Source organism: Peromyscus leucopus, chromosome 7 (assembly GCF_004664715.2).
Source record: "Peromyscus leucopus breed LL Stock chromosome 7, UCI_PerLeu_2.1, whole genome shotgun sequence".
NCBI classification, from domain to species: Eukaryota; Metazoa; Chordata; class Mammalia; order Rodentia; family Cricetidae; genus Peromyscus; species Peromyscus leucopus.
Window position 1 is genome coordinate 9,227,428 of NC_051069.1, and position 20,057 is coordinate 9,247,484.

General features: G+C 45.7%; 2 protein-coding genes across 5 annotated transcripts in view; one reads left to right on the plus strand and one right to left on the minus strand.

Moving 5' to 3' along the window:
* Positions 1-10,854, minus strand: part of Aagab (alpha and gamma adaptin binding protein) — a 43,633-nt gene extending 32,779 nt beyond the window's left edge. For both annotated transcript variants that reach the window (XM_037207416.1, XM_028866992.2), the window contains exon 1: positions 10,713-10,854. In XM_037207416.1, the coding sequence (XP_037063311.1) occupies positions 10,713-10,785 (73 nt within the window). In that variant the 5' untranslated portion in view covers positions 10,786-10,854. The remainder of the gene's footprint in view (positions 1-10,712) is intronic.
* A 115-nt stretch (positions 10,855-10,969) lies between these two features.
* Iqch (IQ motif containing H) overlaps positions 10,970-20,057 on the plus strand; it is a 182,313-nt gene continuing 173,225 nt past the window's right edge. For all 3 annotated transcript variants that reach the window (XM_028867008.2, XM_037207417.1, XM_037207419.1), the window contains exons 1-3: positions 10,970-11,091; positions 18,762-18,884; positions 19,366-19,457. In XM_028867008.2, the coding sequence (XP_028722841.1) occupies positions 11,041-11,091; positions 18,762-18,884; positions 19,366-19,457 (266 nt within the window). In that variant the 5' untranslated portion in view covers positions 10,970-11,040. The remainder of the gene's footprint in view (positions 11,092-18,761; positions 18,885-19,365; positions 19,458-20,057) is intronic.

The following is a 20,057-nucleotide window of genomic DNA, read 5'->3' on the forward strand; positions in this document are numbered from 1 at the left end:
ACGAACCACATCCTCAGCTTAGTTCTGATTCTTCTGTAAAACTGAAATTGCCTTTCTAGCCAGGCTTCGGTACCTCCCACTCCAGCTCCAAGAGTCTTTCACGGTCTCCTCTCTCCTGCTGACCCCACAGTTCCTCTTCCTTCCCTCCATGCAGCCAGCACCAAGGGAGCAGGAGAGACCACAGGGAACTGAGCTGCCCCAGGCCTGCACGAGTCTGGCTGGAGGGACCTGTGTCATACACCTCAAACACAGACCAAACCCCTTGTGTGGCTTCCAGACGGAAATGTGCAGGAAGGTGCAGGGACTGGACGTAGAGGTGGCCCGAGGTGAATGCTCATTCCCATGGGGCTAGAGGGATGGCTCAGCAGTTAAGACCAGCTGCTGTTCTAGAGGACCTGCGTTCAATTCCCAGCACCCACACAGTGGCTCACAACCATCTGTAACTCCACAGCCACCAGGCACAAATGTAGTGCACAGATGTACGTACAGGCAGAACACCATACACATAAAAACAAAACCTTTAAAAAAATGCTCATTCCCCCAATCCCAACTCAGTGTCCTCTATGCTACTGCACTCCTGACTTGTGGTTGGAGCCACATGCGGCTCTTATGAGGAAAGAGTCTCCTCCATCAGGATGCTCTGGGGCCTCTTTTCTTTTCCAGCCTGACCATCTTGTAAAATATGACGTCTCAAAGTTTTCCTTTCCATTGTTGAGGCAGAAGAGAAAGCAATTAGGAAAATTACAGAAGGCAGCAGAGTGACGTCAGCCAAAGGGGAAGACAGCCATCAGGAAAGAAGAGGACCCAGGGAGATGCGGCTTGGGAAGAAGCAGTAAAAGGGTTAGAAACTTCACCGTGCCTCTGCCGTTGCAACTGGCATAACCACAGGGCCCAAACTCTGAGAGAATGTCTTCTAGGGTCACATGCCATCACACTACAACACAGAAAACCACACACACAAGAGATCACGGGGCTGTGTCAAGAAACCCAGCTGTTACAACTGTGTTGTAGGGCCGTGAAGTCATCCTGAGAAATGCCAGCAACTCTTCTCTGGGATTCCCTGAGCTGTCCTAGACCTCCTAGCACAGGCACAGGCGGCCTGTTTGGGGGCCTAGGACAGGCCCCTGCTGGGAGCAGTGTGGAGATGCTAACAGCAGCAGGGAGGCAGAGCCACATCCTGCGATTCCCTCTGCTTCTAGCACCCGCACCTCCCTGGCCTGCCCTCCCTCTGCTGGCCACACTCTAAACTCATGTCTCCACATGCCCTTAGGCTTTTTATATCACAGTGGAAAGTTTGAAAACTTGAAGCAGAGGAAATCCAACCCAATCCTCCCCCTTTGCTTCCAGTTTACTTTCTCCCAGTAGTCATCTGGAATTGGTCATCATGGCCTCATCTTAAAATAAGCGCACAAGCACGCTCAAGGTCTCTGCTTGCCTTTAGAAGACCTCACAATGCAATAGTACAAACACCCAAGAATATAAAGAAGCTGGCAGGAAGTGGGAGAGAACATGGCAACGTGTTTTATGAGGACCAAGCAGAGCCCATCAGCCTTTACATGATGTGTGCAAAGACCTCTATTACCCAATCCTGGGGGTTGAACTCACAGACAACTCCTACCCAGATTCTGCAGAAAGAGAAAACATCTCTGAATTCTATCCCTTTAAAAAACTATTTTATTGATGCATATATTCATGTGTCTGCTTATCGGCATGTGTACATGTGTTCAGTGTTCTTGGAGGCCAGAAGAGGGCAACAGACACCTTGAAACTGGAGTTACAGGCAGTCATGAACTGCCTGCTGGTGAGTGCTGGGAACTGAATGCTGGTCCTCAGCAAGGACAGCCAGTGTCCTTAGCAGGTCAGCACCTTCTCCAGCCCCTCAGCACTTTCCTACATTCAAAACTGTAGTTCCAATTCCATCCAAAGCCATGGGTCCCCGGGGACATGATCTGGTGCCCCACAAACGGGTGTGGACACCTGGAGACTTTCTTTTTGGTTGTCCCAAGTTGGGAAATGGCACTGGCATCTAGTGAACAGAGGACAAAAGTGCTTGCTCAACAGAGCTGCCCCAAACAACAGAGCTGCCCGGTCCAGAACGGCAACAGAGTGGATGCTGAGACTCCCCGGCTTAGAGGGAAGAAGCCCCAAAGCAGTGAGCTAGCACTCGTCATGAGCAAAATAAAAATCCTACAGTACTCAGTTGGCGTTTTCCTTTCTCATAGAACTGAAAACAGTCAACACACCCAGAGGAACCTCTCACTCCAGGTACAAAGGTCTTCCCCTTGTACTGGTAAAATGTATGTCTGCCTAATCTATTGCATGGCTTCTTCAAATATTAATAAAAAAAGGTATTTGACAATTAGTTCTAGATGCCGGAAAATAATGTCTGAAAATTTTCAGTAAGAAGACTAGATAAAACGTATTCCATGAGATGATGCCCTCATTCTGCTGACAACACACGTGACTGGGGTAAATATTTTAGGTATTTACAACAGATGGCCCAGGTAAAGACATCAGTAAATATTTGTGGAATAAAGTTAACTTACTTAAAATTGGGTAACTAAAGAGACTACAAATCAGTGGACACATTTTGCCCCAAGAAAAGCCCAGCAGAATTCAGACAGAACCACAGCCATCCTACCTGCAACTCTATGCTCCTTATGACCAAATGACTGCACACTTCCCTCCCCTGGACAGACAGATGTTGATCAAAGCCTCAGCTGGCAGGTCAGAACCAGTGTTCAAGTCTGCGTGGAAAATTAAACCCGAAGCTGGTTGTTTCTGAACTCTGCCAAACATCATAAAGGCTCTGAGTTTCACAACTGTCCTGGGTTGCCGAGACCTGCGTCAACCTTGCTTCCGAGTAAGCTGTCTGCAGAGATCTATTTGAGGTACCTGTGCACCAGCTCCAACGTAAATACAATGTCATGTCCAGACTGTCATTCTTGCCAGGAAAGTTACCAACAACTTTCAGACTTTAACCTTATAAAATGATTTTATATCAGATTTGGTTATTCACTGAATTCACAAATAAATTCAGTTATTGCTGAAGGAATTATATGGGGCAAAAGGCACCGAGTTGTTAAAATCACATGACCACTGCATGCTGTCTAGAATGTTCTTACCTTCCCGCACAAAAGCCAGCAGTTAGACAGACACCCCAGAAATGAACGTCTGTCTAGACATACTCGAACCTTCTAGAGGAATACAACACTGTCACAAATGGTCCTGTGCAACGCAGCTAAGGCACAGTGCAGGTGTCTATCTCTTCCCACGCCACACCACCTCCCACTGACTGCAAGGACAACGCCTGGGAACCCGTGCCCGCATCAACAGCACGGAACCCTGAGGGTCACGCTCCTCCCGTGAAGTCAGAGGTTCCGAGCCACAGATAAGGAAGCGAGCAGCAGACACCTACAGAGACGTTTTCATTTACGATTTGACCCACTCAATGCATTTCCCACCAAAGGCTCCAGAGGTCACACACCAGGAGTGTAAACTTATTTAAGAACTGTCAAAGTTCTTGCATCTGTGGGAAAATCTTCTGCCATTTCTCCAGTCTCCACATTGACAATGTGTAGTTCTAGCTGCCAAAACGTTAAGTCATGTTTTGCAAGAACAGAAAGATGGATTAAATCTTGGCTCCCCAACTTTTCTGAGTGAACGACTTCGGAGAAGCTCAATTCACGGTGTCCTGATTACGCACGCACAGCGTGGTCTTGCTTGTTAAGGCCCTTTGGTCTGAGGAGGACTGCCTTCTCCCTGACTCCTTCTTAAGCTTATGACAACATCTTTCTTGGAATAAACACACAAATCTCAAGTCCTAACATTAGCCGGAAAACATAAATGTACTAAGCATCACAATAAAAAAGAAACCAGTTTCTGCCTCTAATTTCCAGGGGACATCACTGTTCTTAGTCTGACAACTGGCTGAGTCGCTGTGGTAACAACTTGGGGTGCCTGTGGTAGACCTCTCTTCCATCTGCCCAAGAAAATAAAGACCTGGAAACATGACTGAGCCCGAGGCATCTCCGAGCAGACCAAAGGCTACTCTCAGATCATCTGCAGAACTGTAGGAAAGCACAGTTATGACTCAAGGCCCTTCCTGCTGTCGCCCAACAACAGGAAAGTCCTCAGGAACTCAGAAGCCCTTCCAGGCACTGGAGTCTGGGGGATGCGGAACACTCCGGAGAATGCCTGTTTTGCCACAAGAAGCAACATCATAAATACTTGCTCCGAGAGTCTCCAAGGCCAAGCTTATCCATCAAAAAACTGAGCTTTCTTGGTCTCACTGTTTTAGAAACCTCAGAACCAGAGAGCAAGGGCTTCTAAATTCTAAATGCAGAAAGTAAAATTTTCCCTGTGGATGTAGCTCAGTGGTGGAGGGCTCCTGTAAGATGCAGAGCCTTAGGTTCAATATTCTGCACTACACAGGGGGAGGACCATATTTTCTAGTCAATGTCTTGTTGTGGGATAATCTTGTACACTGTAAAGATCTGTCTTTGCTAAGGTGCCTTCTGATTGGTTTAATAAAGAGATGAATGGCCAATAGCTAGGCAGGAGAGGTTAGATGGGATTTTCGGGGAGAACAAGAAGAGGAGGATTCTAGGTGGTGTGGGGATGGGGTGGGGTGGGTTCACCAGCAGACTCAGAGCAAGTTGGACATGCCATACTGAGGAGAGGTAACTGAACTACGTGACAGAACGTAAATTTAAAAATTGGGTTAATTAAGTTATAGAGCAAGTTGGAAACAAGCTTAAGCTAAGGGCAAGCTTTCATAATTAATAAGTCTCTGTGTTGTTATTTGGGGGCTGGCAGTCCAAGGCAGTCCGACAAGAAAGTTTGCTACAGTGTCTGTTGAAATCTCAAAATAAAGTTTGATTCTTAATAAATAAAAATAAAGTAAAAGTAATCTTGGGCTAAGAATGCCAGAGTTATGGGGTGTCGTGGTTCATGCCCTTGATGTCAGCACTCGGGAGGCAGAGGCAGGCATAGCTCTGAGTCTGAGGATAGCCTGGTCTAGACAGTGAGTTCTAGGCTAGCCAGGGGTACTTGTGAGACCTTGTCCCCCAAAAAGGAAACCCAGAATCAATTTAAGAAGCACTGCATGACCAAACCTAAGGAGGAGGAGTTACTGTAACACAGGACCCTCCGTCTAGATGGGATGGCAGAGGTGATTTGCTGATATTAATCCTACACAGTAAGAGTGGCTAACAGGTATGTCTCTGCTTTAAATGTAATGAATTAAGAAAACAAAAACCCAGACTTTGTAAGACTTAAGGCATAGATGGTCTTTTATTGTATATTTAATACATTGTACATACTTCCTATATTAAATAATGCTCTGTTTTAATGTAATATACATTCTCTGGGCAGATTTCCCCCCTTTCCATTAATAATTAAGTCTTCATCCCAGACAGCGATGAGAGCATATTTACAATGAGTTTGTAGGTATTAGTCCTCTCTACCAAGTCTTCCTCCAAAGCAGCCACCTTAAGTAGTTCTGATTACTATGGAATAACCAAACATTTCAGCTCTACCTTCCTCTGGGCCAAGACTTGACTATGAACACACACAGCAAATAGTTACTTCCTCAACACGGGACAAACCAAACCTTGTATTTCCACACCAGTTTTTTCATCATAAAATGGAAATAACCTATCCTACTGCAATTATGATAACTAAAGTAAGTTATATTTTTTAAAACACAGTTGAGGGTGCCTGGAAAGATGGCTTAGCACTTCGAAGCACTTTCTCCTCTTCCAGAGGACTTGATTTTCAATTCCCAGGCCCCACATGGTAGCTCCCAACTGCCTGTCACTCCAACTCCGAGGGATCCAGCATCCAACAAACACCCTCTTCTGGCTTCTTTAGCACAGTATGCATGTACACACACACACACACACACACACACACACACACACACACACACGTACACATGTACACACATACACACTCTTACTAAAAACACACTTGGGAAGAGTTCTACATACACATAAGTACTCTTATAAGATCTCTAAATTTCTGCATAGCACTAATTGAAAGAATTTTGCTCCAGATGTTCTGGAAGCTTGTCCAAATGTAGACATTAAGTGGCTTATAGTTGCTGGGTTGGCATCACATATTTTAAAACCAAACCACTCTCCAGGGATTCTTCTAAGTTCCCTCTGTAGGAATAACATGCTAGCTCTTAACATTTTACAGTTTTCACAGGTAAGGTACATGTTTTTACTACACACCTCTTGAGGTCAGGAATAGCAGTTTAAGTCACGATTTTTGTGGCAGTAAGTAGAACAGACACTAGCTCCACATTTGATACACATTTACCAGACCACACCTTTCCAGAATAAAAGTATTAGCTTCACAAAACATGCTCTAGGCAGAAGGAACCCTGGCATGATGCACAGACAGTTGCTCTTGGGCCACACCTTGCACAAGCTCCTCAAGGGCATTGACCTTTGGCTTCCTTCTAATGGTCTACACTGTGGGACTGGTGAGATAGCTCAGCAGGTAAAGGTCCTGCAGACAGGCCCGAACATCTCCGGGAGCAGGTAAAGGTCCTGCAGACAGGCCCGAACATCTCAGGGAGCAGGTAAAGGTCCTGCAGACAGGCCCGAACATCTCAGGGAGCAGGTAAAGTCCTGCAGACAGGCCCGAACATCTCAGGAGCAGGTAAAGGTCCTGCAGACAGGCCCGAACATCTCAGGGAGCAGGTAAAGGTCCTGCAGACAGGCCCGAACATCTCAGGGAGCAGGTAAAGGTCCTGCAGACAGGCCCGAACATCTCAGGACAGAAAGTCCGCGACAGCCGAACATCTCAGGGAGCAGGTAAAGGTCCTGCAGACAGGCCTGACAACCTGAGCTCCATCTCAGGGACCCACATGGTGGAAAGAGAGATCCAACTCCCACAAGCTGTCTTCTGACCCTCATATGTGCACCACCCACAAATAAATGAAATTTAAAAATTATTAAAAGTCTACAGTGTAGGACAAGAAGGCCTCTTTTAGTTAAGTATGCATCTAACTGGAGTACTGTAAATAAATCTTAGAGGTTTGACGCAGTCCATTTGGGTACTTTATCTACAGTCGAGTCCTACTGATTCTTAAAGGGAGTTTCTAACAAACTTGATATTTGATTACAAAGTACTTTCCATTGTTGGTCAAAAGAGTAAAACAGATCAGATATGGAAAGACTGATGACCAAGGCAGATTCCTCTTCCAAGCAAGGAAACTCTCCCCTCAAAGTACATCAGATTCAACCCAAAACCTGTATCCTAGCTAGACCAAAGACACTCATTCATCCTAACTAGATCAAAGTCATTTATTCATCATGGTAATCTCCATCTTCTATTCCTTTTTTTGTTTGTTGTTTGTTTTGTTTCTCTGTGTAGTTTTGGTGCCTGTCCTGGATCTCGCTCTGTAGACCAGGCTGGCCTAGAACTCACAAAGATCCTCCTGGCTCTGCCTCGTGAGTGTGGGATTGAAGGCATGTGCCACCACCGCCCAACCCATCTTAAATTAAATTCATCCCCTGAATAATAGTAATTAGTCTTTAATGATGGTAAAACAGTAAATGTCATGTGAATATTTCATCCTGATGCTATCTCGGCTTCTTGGTTCTTCCAAGACAATGGAAGAACCGACCGGCCCTCTCTTATGCCTCTCTCAGTCAAATAATCTGCTGGCCATTCTGGTCTCCCCTTCCTAACTAGTGGGGCACTATTGAGTGGCACCTAATTTTAACAAGAATTGGAGTTACCTAAGATACTTTGCATACAGAAAAAAAAAATGAGCTAGTTCACAGAATTTTACCCCCAATAACGTTAAAAGTCTCGGTAGAAGGACGGTGGAAGAACGCCGTTTGCCAGCTCCTGGTGATCAGCTCCTTCAAGGCACTGATCACGTTTGCCGGTTCTGATCTCTGAAGGGCAGGCCAGGGCCAGGCATGGTGCTGCCCGCCTGCGGACTCAACACTAGGGTTGCAAGTTCAGAGCCACTAAGACCCTGTTGTGGGGTAAGAGGGAGACGGAGTACCATAGCTCTCAGAAAATATGATATTCCTGAGCCTGGCTTTGAAAGAGCATTCATCTATCACTAACAGGAATCCAAATCCATATAAATCTTGTAGAAAGTCGGATACATATAGACTCATATAGACCTTAAGAAAATTATGGTATATTCAATATATGGATGTACAACAGGAAGCAATTTTTGACTTAATGTTAAAAAAAAAAATCAGGACAGATGAGGGTACAACTCAGTAGCAAAGCCGTTGCTTAGCATGTGCAAGACCCTGGGATCCATCCCCACACCACACACACCCCTATTGTTGGAGGTTTCTTGCTTTCTTTGGGAGCCTGCCATCCAGTTCCCCAATAAATCACACACGGAAGCTTATTTTTACTTATGAATGCCCGGCCTATAGTTTGGCTTGTTTCTAGCCAGCTTTCCTTAACTTATCCTGTCTACCTTTTTCCTCTGGGCTTTTCCCATTCTGTTACTTCTGTAAATCTTACTCTTACTTCATGGCTTGCTGTGTAGCTGGGTGGCTGGCCCCTGGAGTCCTCCTCCTTCTCTGGCTCCTAGATCTTTGATCTCTCCACACAGTTTTTTTCATTCTTCTTTTTTCAGTCTGCCAGCCCTGCCTATCCTTTCTCCTGCCTTGCTATTGGCTGTTCAGTTCTTTATTAGACCACCAGGTGTTTCAGACAGGCAAAGTAACACAGCTTCACAGAGTTAAACAAATGCAATGTAAACAAAAGTAACACACCTTGAAATATTCTACTACACACACCCCAGGCTAAAAACTATATATGAAGTAGAAGTATATAATTACAATAATTACAAAAATGCAGGAAGTATGCAGGGGCCCAGGGAAGATTGCAAAGAACACCGCTAAAATGTTGGCTAGCATTTTTTTCTCCATACGCTGAATTTTACTTATAGAGTACGCATTTTTCAAGATGAAACAATGTAAGGGGAAAGGATGGGAGACCTGCTGGGAGGGAGGGAGAACTGCTTGCTGGAAGTAAGGGAATAGAAGAGTTTGGTTACCATTTACTGAGTGCTGTTATTAAGCCTTCACGCTAACGATCCACTAGGTGTTCGCAATAAGCAAATTATAGAATATCTGTGCTGGGAGGACAGCGCGCCCAACCTTGTCAACAGGTGTAAAAAATAATTACAGACTGCAAACTGCTTTACCGGTTTCGACACATTTGCAAACCAACATCAACCGTCTCTTGAAATGCCTGTTCATATGCCCTCTAAGGGTCAGCAATCCCTGAATTAAGCATGATCCGCTTGTATGATAACACCAACCACCTATCCAGTGTTTCGTACATGCTAGCCTCTGATGAAACACAATCCTCTAAGAATTGTTCTCATCCCACAGATAGGAACCTGAGGGACAGAGGTTAGGTGACCTGCCCACAGTCATACAGCGAAGAGTCAACACCACACATTTGAAACAGAAGTCATGAGTTCGATACACCTCTACTGCACAGGGCCCTAGAGTGATAATACTGGCCATGAGCTGGCTCCTTAGCTCTTCCTACCTCACTAGTCTCTCTGATCCACATTTCAAGGCTCATTAGTTTTGGGGCTGGAGTATATCTATCTCAGTGATACACTGTCAGGCTTAGTACGCACAGTGCAGTGGGAATTAAACAGAAACACACACACACACCCCAAAGGAAAAACACTTGAATTTGATAGCTATGCTTAGGGTCCAGAAGCAAAGTCACTGGGTGCAGTAACACCCCAAACTCACTTTGCTGGAGAACCTGCACCTCAGGAGGAAGTTGAGACATTTAACTGCAAGTTTGGGGGCACCTAACAAGTCCTATCTATCTATCTACCTACCTACCAACCCACAGACCTTCCCATCCACCCACCTATCATCCATCCATCCACCCAAGTCAAGAATGCCCACAGCTCTCAACTCAAAGGGAATGAGTTTATTCTGGAGCCAAACACGAGTGACTATGGACAGGGAACAGGAATTGGGGTTGCCTTAAGTACCATGTTCCAACATGGTAACGATTTCATGATGTTTTTTATAGCAACAACAACAAAAACAAAACCTTAAATCAGGGTGTTTTAAAAATACATCAGTGGGAACATCAGGTAGGTGGATTGCTGTAAATGGAGTAAGCCTGTGCTATAGGCCTCAAATACTATCTGATAACATTCTTAGCCTTTGGATTGGTGGAAGCTATGGGTCTGTTTGCTTGTTTCCAAAAGGACTTTAAGGATAGTCACAAGGATATTAGGTCAGACACGGAGGTAGGCAACAGATGGCCATGAAGGGGCCTAAAGCCAGGCAAAGAGCTACAGTTAGTAAAATTCCAGCTCCCCACAATCACAGGAATTCTGGTCAGTCGATCACCCTGGAAGGACATTTAGCTTTTTTTTTCTTTTTTCTTTTTTTCCTGAGCACTTCAGTTCACTCCAGCGCCTTACATTCGTTTAAAGTCACCATTTCCAGGGCCCCTGAGTGTCATGTTAGGGGATGCTCGCCACACCCCTGAGACTGGAGGTCAGAGACTGGCCTCACTTGACACAGGAAGAGGATGAGGCACCTGGCGCAGACACCTGCGGAGGAGCCGGAGTTCGGGGCCCAGCGCAGGCAGGGCCAGAGAGAGGCCGCCGGCCCTGGGTCCGTCGCTCCGAGCTGGGCCTTGCAGCCCGGCCCAGGCGCCCGGTTACTCACGTTGCACCAGCCGGTCCCCGGTGAAGGTGGCGGAGCAGCTGGTGACCAGCGCACAGGGGACACCCGCAGCCATGGCTGCGGCGAAGCGAGTTCCGCGCCGGCGTCGCTTCCGCCTTGGGCCGCACCACTGCGGCCGGTGCGCGGGGGAGAAGTTACGGGCGCGCGCTCTGGGCGGGGCCGCCGCAGAGCCAGCCCACCCCCCTTCCGCTTCTCCAGTGGCGTGCGCCGGCCGCGCGCCGCGTTGCCATGGAGACCCCCGCCCCCGCCTCCTAGAAGCGCTCGGGAGGCCCGCACCTCCCGGGACAGGTGTCCTCAGCCCGCCGCAGCCATGGCGCAGGGTGTGGAGGGCAGCGACCCCATCGGATCCATCCTAATCCAGGTGGGAAACCGGCCGGGCCGTCGGCCGGCCAGACCTCCCCGCGAGCCTCCAAGCATCTCTCGTGCTCCCCCAAGCAGTGCCATTCACACACTCACAGCAGGAAACACCGCTACACTTTAGGGCTTCTTGCTCAGGGGTGGAACACAGAACAGGCTAGGCGAGCGCTAAGCAAGTGCGCTACCACGAGGCTGCATCTCCAGCCCTCCTTTTACTTTTCAGCCAGATGGCCATTAAATCAGGCTGTCTTTCAGCGCGCTCTGCAGTTCAGGCAGGCCTCGAACTTGTGGCCCTCCTGCCTCGGCCTCCCGAGTAGCTGGGGTAATAAATCTGAGGCTCAAGTGTTCAGGGCACCGTTAAAAAATACATTGCGGAATGTTTCAAGTCCGTGACTTGAGGGTATGGAGGAGAGTCTCATTAGGAAGTGAGTGAGGAATTCGAAGAGAAAGTGAAATATGGGATCTATGCTTCTTAACCTGAAATATACACAGCTTGCCTGGGAACACACACCAAACATGTATTAAAGATAACTTGAACTACAAATCAATATAGAAATGTGGCACAAAGGGAAATATCTTTATAATCTAGAGAGAACGCTTTCAAAGTCTTGGCTCCTTCAGTAAAAATTCAGTTTGTGACAGTTAAACAGATTTTTCTGAAATAGCTAAGGTATTTTGTTTTTTCCAAGTTTCCGATATGGTCACGTTAAGATGTTTCCTCACTTACTGTAACTTATAACTCATATTTTGCTCCTTTTGACTGAGGCTTAAAATAATTTCCTGGAAGGTCAGTCACTTCTAGAAGAAACACAAACCCTAAACTCACCAGTTTCATAGACTTCCTGTTAGGAATTGGACCTAAAATCTTACCTTGTATCATTCTCATTAATTTACCCTGTGGTGAGTTTAGCCAAACTGGAACATGGGGGGGATAGACCCCTAGTGCCTTCACTCTGACACCAACTGTAAGGTTATGAATCTCCAGGGTAACTTATCTCATGTCAGACGAACTGGCTATGAGCCCCATGGGTCCTGTGACACCCTCACATTTTATTGTTTGTGAGCAAGACTCGTGGAACTCAGAGATGTGCTACACTTGTGATTAGGATCTGTCATAGTGAAAAAGAAGGGTTAAAGTTAACCAAGGAGAGCGATACATAGGACTCACTCCAAGGGCCACCCCTGAAGAGTCAGTGGGCATCATCACCCACTTCCAGGCACAGTATGTGACATCATACAGAATTTGGCCAGCTGGAGACACTTACCTGAGCTTTTTCTACTCAGAGTTTGATCACAGCTCAATCTCACACTTAGCTTTTTTTTTTTTTTGGTTTTTCGAGACAGAGTTTCTCTAGCTTTGCGCCTTTTCTGGGACTCACTTGGTAGCCCAGGCTGGCCTTGAACTCACAGAGATCCACCTGGCTCTGCCTCCCGAGTGCTGGGATTAAAGGCGTGCGCCACCACCGCCGGCAATCTCACACTTTGTGCAGGCTCCGGTTCTTCCAGACATCACAGCTGATGCAGGGCGGCTCAAAAACCCCACTGTGAACCGTGTTTGTTGTTACACTGCCTGTGGCTAAACATCCAGACACTTCAGTCAGGCAGGACATTTCAGGACCTTAGAGACCATCTCTCAGTAGCCGAGGGTGAAGCCAGACCTCTCTTTGGGTACAGTTAGTTTTTCCCTACACACAGCCCCCTTTTCATTGACACTAAACAACCAGGACACTGGTGGGGACTTCCCCCATCCCTGGGGTCAGCCAGTTCTTCCCCTCAGGGATATGACCACAGGGGCGGTCTGTTTCCTCTTTCACCAGACCTGGAACATAGCTTGAGGGGGGCAGTACTCTGGGGCTCAGTTTCACACTTTCCTTTAAATTAATTATCTCCAACACTTCTCTTGTGGTCTGGAATAGTATAGAACAGTATATTAAAAGCCTTTCTTCTTCACAGTGAAATCCAGATAAAGTTGTTTGGCTAACTTAATTTACATGATGGCGAAAGCCAACTTTTGACAGTGGATTGTAAAACAGGAATGGAAAGGAACAGTCATCTCTACGTTAACAGGTGTCCTGCTTGTTTAGGAAGGTGTTGCATAAGTTTTTGTGTGCAGATATGAACACAACATCTGCTTCCCCCAGATAAGGCACTGTGGTGGTTTGAAAGAAAATGGCCCCCAAAGGGCAGTGACACTATTAGGAGGTGTGGTCTTGTTGGAGGAAATGTGTCACTGTGGAGGCGGGCTTTGAGGTCTTATATATGCTCAAGCCATGCCCAGTGAGACAGTTCACTTCCTGTTGCCTTTGGATCAGGATGTAAGGACTCCCAGCTCCAGTGCCATATCTGCCTGCAAGCTGCCTTGCTTCCCACCATGACAATAATGGACTAAACCTCCGATTGTAATCGAGCCACCCCAGTGAAATGTTTTCCTTTATAAAAGTGGTGGTGGTCATGATGCCTCTTCACACAAGTAAAACCTTAACTAAGACAGGCACCAAAGTAATGATTCGACTCAAATCTAGCTTGGTGAAAAATGAGTTTTACTGGGATTACTTTCAGAAGTATAGGTGACCCCAAAATATCTGAATTTCCCACGTCTGACTCTAGCATAAACAGCTTCCTTAAAGCTGCACGCATGGAATACTCTACTTTAGCTAACCTTCTACACTGTATAGACCTCAATCTGGAAACCATGAGGTCACATGCTGCTTGGGAAGGATTGCATGCAGGGTGTAGGAAGGAGTGACTGAAATCTCAGTCTGATGCCTCCCCACCTCCATCTTCTATGAGGGATGCTAATGGCCCGGCCTGAGGGATGCTTGTGAATAGTCACAGCTGCTCTGAGTGGAGAGAACTACCGGCAACCTATTCATAATTATCTAATTCTGTTTCAGGTGGGCTTGGAATATAAAACCTTAATTGATTTTAAGATTGTTTCAAATGGTATAACTTTAAAATAGTCAACCTCAATTTTAATTTTGAATTAAACCAGAGAAGAATCACTATCAAAAAGAAAAGAATATGATACCTGTGTACAGCCTGAAAGCAGTATCCTCAAATCACCTCCTTAATTAGAACTTTCAGAACTTAGACTGTGTCATCTAGTAAGTTTCTTCATGGGTTTCTGCCATTTCCCATCCCATCTACAAATGTTTGCAGCGTGGCCTGCTAGGAACCTTTACTTCTTCTGCGTCCACATAAAGACCCCCTGACACTGGGTCAGGTCACGTGACTAAGTGATGTGGTCATGAGCCATAAGCACCAAAAGGTTCAAGAAACATGCCTTCCCTGGGTTAGCATCAGACTCTAACGGAAGCACAGGTCCATTTCACACCACAGAGCTTACTGTCGCATTTAAAAGAGCAATCCAAACTTATTCATGCTCCATGGTGTGACTTGTGACTCCACACAATGTGAGCAGAAGTTGGAGGGTAAGGAATGACGACAGAATCCCTTTATTCTGCACAGAGGTCTGTTAGGCACCCTTCTGTTCACTATTCCTTCATCAACAGTCCATGACTCTTACATTCATGTGTGTATATGTAGAGTGCATGAAAAGATGATGATCTATGTTAGAAACTAGACATTTACTTGTAAAACTGTATAGGTTGATTTTTTAAAGGAAGGATTCTGTGATAATTAAGTTCTCAGAAGGTAAAAACAAGTGATTAGAGCTGACCTAACATTTAACATACACAGAGCCCCTTTTCTATGAGTGGAACAGATTCATGTCAGACATAGTTATAGGTAGCTTCCGTTGTTAACTTGACAGAGCCCAGAATTATCCCTGGAGGCTCACATAGGGGACCGCCTCCATCAGATTGGCCTGTAGGCAAGTCTGAGGTATTTTTGGATTGCTGATTGATGTTGGAGAGCTCAGCCCACTGTGCATGGTGCCACCCCTGGGCAGATGGTTCTGTGTTGTGTAAGAAAGCAGGCTAAGTGTGGACCAGGGAGAAGAACGCAGTAAACGGAGTTCTCCCATGGCTTCTGTTTCAAGTTCCAGCCCTGCTGGAGTTCCTGGCCTAGCTTCCGGCAAAGATGGACTGTAACTGTAAGATGAAACACTCCCTCTCCTCCCATGTTGCTTTTGATCATGGTGTTCACCACAGCAACAGAAAACAAAGCAAGACAGAAGAACTCGAGAACAGATCTGAAGTACTTAGAGCTGACTTCAACACAGTTAATACTGTTGTAATCAAACTATCTGGTGGTTTGCCAGGAAAGCTAATGCTTGCATTTCCACAATCATTCCAGTTGTCAGTGTTCTGTCCCATTGTCAGATATGGGAACCAGAGAACTGGTCTTCATGGAGTTCTATTTGGCAACATTCTGTTAACTACAACTTCTTTTGCTTTAGGGCCTATAATTTAGGTATTTGTATAATTTTAACTGAATCCAAGGAGGGTCATAGGCAGCATAAGGGAGAGCCAGGCCCTGATGGGAGCTCTAGGCTATCTCATGGAGCCCTACAAACCATGCTAGGCGAGCATTAGGCCTCGGTCTATAGAAGAAAGTCAAGAACAAACACATAAAGTGATTTGATCTAAGTGGTAACATCCACTGTGTGTTGATCCTTCAATAGGTCACGTGTGTAGATGTGTATGTGTCTTTGTATCTGTATATTTAACATACTGTTCCTACAGTGAAGGATCCCTGGTCTTTCCATCAAAATCACCTTTTTAATCAGTTTTGGAAAGTATATTGCCGAAGTCCAGCAGTGATATCTTAACACATAGCTTGGAAACAACGAAGCTAAGTTGACAGCTTGATGTCTTCCGTGGCTTTCTCATCAGTCTCTGTGCATGGTTTATAATACACACATATAACACCAAAATGAGCAAGGTCAAGAGTAACTCCAAGATACGAGGATGAGTCAGTCAACACATCAGTCTCTGTGCATGGTTTATAATACACACATATAACACCAAAATGAGCAAGGTCAAGAGTAACTCCAAGATACGAGGATGAGTCAGTCAACACATCAGTCTCTGTGCATGGTTTATAATACACACATATAACACCAAAATGAGCAAGGTCAAGAGTAACTCCAAGATACGAGGATGAGTCAGTCAACATTTGTGCTGAGTAGAAGTGAACGAAGTGGAATTTTACATTGCTCACGACTGTGTGGCATCTGGTGTCATGGATCTTTCGGGATCTACAGCAAATCGTTGCTGCATTAAGCCTTTCAAGGGTTTCTGTTAATAACGGCTCCATCCCCAGACTGTCAAAACACTAATAGTTTCTAAGTAGAAACTGTATGGCAAGTAATGTTTTCTATGTTCATAGAGATAATGACTGACCTGTAAAATTTCAAAATGGCAGATTAGACGTAACTAAAGAAATAGAAACTTAGAATTTAACTTCATTTTCTGCCAGGTCTGGTGTGATGTTTCCCACAGAGCTTGTCTGGTGCAGTCACACAAACAGGTCATCCTAAGAGGAGAGGACAAAATAACCTGGCAGGAACCCAAGAACCCTCTTGAGAAAGTGAAGCCAGCAACTTCACTCAGCAGTAGGATCGAGGATCAGCTGGCCACATGCAGTGAGTTTTGCTAGGGCTTTCAATCCAGGGAGCAGGGTCCCACACCCTCCTCTGTGGCTCAGCTGCACCAAACACGTTACAGATCATTTCTGACTCCCGTGCTGAAGTAGCTAGTGTGAATCCCTATTTCCAGGTGAGAACTTTCCCAAGTTCAGGCAAGAGTCCAGGTCACATGCATGTGGCAACAAAGTCTCTATTGCTTCATTGTTATACCCATTGTTTCCACTTTCATTCACTAATTCCAAAAAATAGGAAAATGATTCTGTTCTGGCAAAAACAAACAAACAAACAAAAAAACCAAAAAATCTAGAGGAGGTGCTAAAATTCTGGATAATATACAGGGAACCTGGATGCTTAGCGTCAGTGCGAGGAGCTCCGTGGAGCTGCCGTTTCTGGGGTTCTTCCGTGCTGGGCCTGTCACGTGTTCCCTCACAACTCTATGCAGGGGTGTTGTTGCCCAGACAAAGGGCCAGATGAGGAAAACCAAAACCTTTGGGACCTTGGTGAATAATTCAACTCCGTCTCACTCCTCACACGACTGGAAGACATCACTATAGAAAGATCCCTGGAAGTGCAGTTACAGAGGAGAGAGCCAGTTCACTCCTAGGAGGAACCAAAATGTAAGGCTGTCCCCTTGAACTGCCCCTTACACTGCACATGTTTCCAAGCAGTAGATGGCAAATCAGGTCACAGCGGTGATTTGGACACAAGGCTCAGAAGACATGCCTCTTCATCATTGGTCCCTACAGGCAAGCAGTGAGTGTGTTCAAGTATCAATCTGTGAGCCCTGGAGGCTCTGTGTGACGATTTGAGCAGAGTACAAATAATCAGATGTGTCTGCCAGACTTGGATGTGCCTCAGTGAAAAGATGCAAATTCTGCCTCTTGAATATGGCACTGGGTTCCGTGGGAACATCCCCAAGTAAACAGTAACAGGCTGGACCAATGAGCAAGTCCAGTTATCCTACCAGAGCACAGGTAGACTTTTCAAAATGCCTTTAGCAACCCCGTCTGCAGAGCGCTCTTGGTGTGACTGTTGCTGAAACAGGTGTCTGGGGTTGTGAATTAGCATAACAAAATGTTTTCCTTGTGGCAGCAACCCACGAAATAATCGGTGCCATCTGCATTTATCTGAAGTTTGGTGTCTAATATGCACGCAGAGAGTCAGCCGCTTCCTTGTGTCATGATGCCGATTCGATCCCGAGGGTGCCTGATGGAAACATGTTCACCATTTCCAAGGAAAACACACTTCAGCAGGGCCAGCTGAAGCAATGGCACACACTGCTTTTCTCCCCACCCGCTTCATGGATTATTTCCGTTTCTCACTAAGCAAAACAAAATCAAAGGCACACAGACAGAACTGCTTCCTCAGAGCAGTGTGTGGAAGAGCCTGCGAGCGCGGAAAGCCGCCGGGCCCTGTGGGCACATTTGCTGTCCTCTTGAAAGAGTCGCTTCTGCTAGGGCCTCACTTGGGCTGGAAGTTCCCGTTTTCTTACCTTAACCCATCTGAAGCAATCCGAGCCTGGCGCAGACTCACCCTCTCTGGCCCATCTGCCCGACCACCTGGGGGAGCAGGAGCCACCCCAGCTACCCATCCATCGTGACTCTGTTTCTAGTAGCAACACAAAACAGAAATGGCATGGAAGGCTTCTTGTCCCAACTCTGAGATGATGGTAGACCCCTCCTAATAAGGGCTGTCCTAGCCACGGAGGCAGTGCTTTTTAATGAATACCACAGAGCCGCGTGTGTCTGTAACTCACGCCCACCGTAGGTCTGTACTGTCCGTAACTGCAGGGCTGGGCATGCGGCTCGGTTGCTAGAGTGCTTGCCTCGTCCTGGATTCAGTCTCCGAGTTTTATTCAGGCACTGAATAAAAACCAGTGTGTTGGTGCACACCTATAATCCCAGTTTCTAGAGGTGGAGGCAGCAGGATGAGGCAGTTCGAGGTCATCCTTGGCTACTTAGTGAAAAATCCAAGGCTAGCCCAGACTGCAAAAAGCCATGTCTCAAAAACCAACAACAAAATTTGCAATAGGTAGACAACGCATACTTCAATCTATCATTTATTTATTTATTTATTTATTTATTTATTTATTTATTTATTTATTTATTTATTTTTGCATTCAGGTCCATGAGGACCTTCATCAATTAAAGGAGAAATTAACAAAATTCTCAAGTGAGGAGACAAAAGACCCCCTAGACATTCAAAATCTTGAGACAGCAATCCAAAGGACCGAAACAGGATTAAAAGTAAGTAAAGCTTTGGGCAGGAAATTAGATCCCAGAAAGAGAAGGAAGAAACTGGTGGTCGTCACGGGACCCTGTGTCGTTCTTTAGCAGAGCTGGGTTTAGGGGGACCACCAGGCTGTCTTCCTCAGATGACTGCTTGCAGCTCATGTAGGACAAAGACATTTTTATTCCATGTCAGTGTGCCGGGTCAGATCTCCATAGCCAGGCTGTCTACTGACGTCGATGCAGTTTCATTTGTGATGAGGGCTGCGGGTTACGTAAGCTTTGAGTCTCAATTGTTCCTTATGTTTTTTGGGACATTTGAAGTAATTTGGCCTTGAGGTGCCTAATGATACCTTAGGCATGTAATAACACACAATGTTTTGTGCATTTGGGGGGGCTTAATTACACGAATCAAAGTATTGACCTAATGAAATGAAGTAAATTAGCTGAGTATTTTACATCCACCATAATGGCCTGAGCTTTGACTTTTCTCTAACAGATTCACATTGAGAAGTATCTAGATATTGTAAACCACCAGGTGTTAATGGCTCCTGTGGACAAAAGCTTACAGTCTCCTCTGACTTCCAAATGGTAAGTAAAACAGCCATGTTACAGCCCAAAGTAAATACCACCAAGAGCCTTTTATCTCTTGGGGGAAATGCCTGAAGTTTGTGTCAGAATTTGGAACTGAGGGATACTTGCTTGGAGGCCCCTTTCAAGCCTGCTGCTTGGCAGCATGACAGTTGTCTGGGGTCCTAGGTTGCTGTTGCTTTTTGATGAGAAATAGTTAAAAATTCTTCAAGGAAACGTTTAAATGGAAATGGGTTGGGTTTTATCCTGTTCAGATCACGTGGTACTTGTTTACAGTTTTGTACTTCTAGTATGTGCTTTATTACTAAAGTAATTTGCTGGAGATTTGGATCCGAGGTTAAGAGTGCGTATTATCCCTCTAGAGGACCTGGGTTCAGTTCTTCTTGTGATTCCAGCTCCAGGAGGTTTGACACCCTCTCCTGGCCTCTGCAGAGGCCTCCCTCCCCTAATATACACAGTGTATACAATTCACACAAACACACATACATATAAAATGAATCTTAAAAGTAATTTGGTATCTATAGTATGCAAAAAAATAATATAGTTTGTTGAAATACCCCTTATGTACTATATCCTAAGAGATGATTTATTGAATTCAAA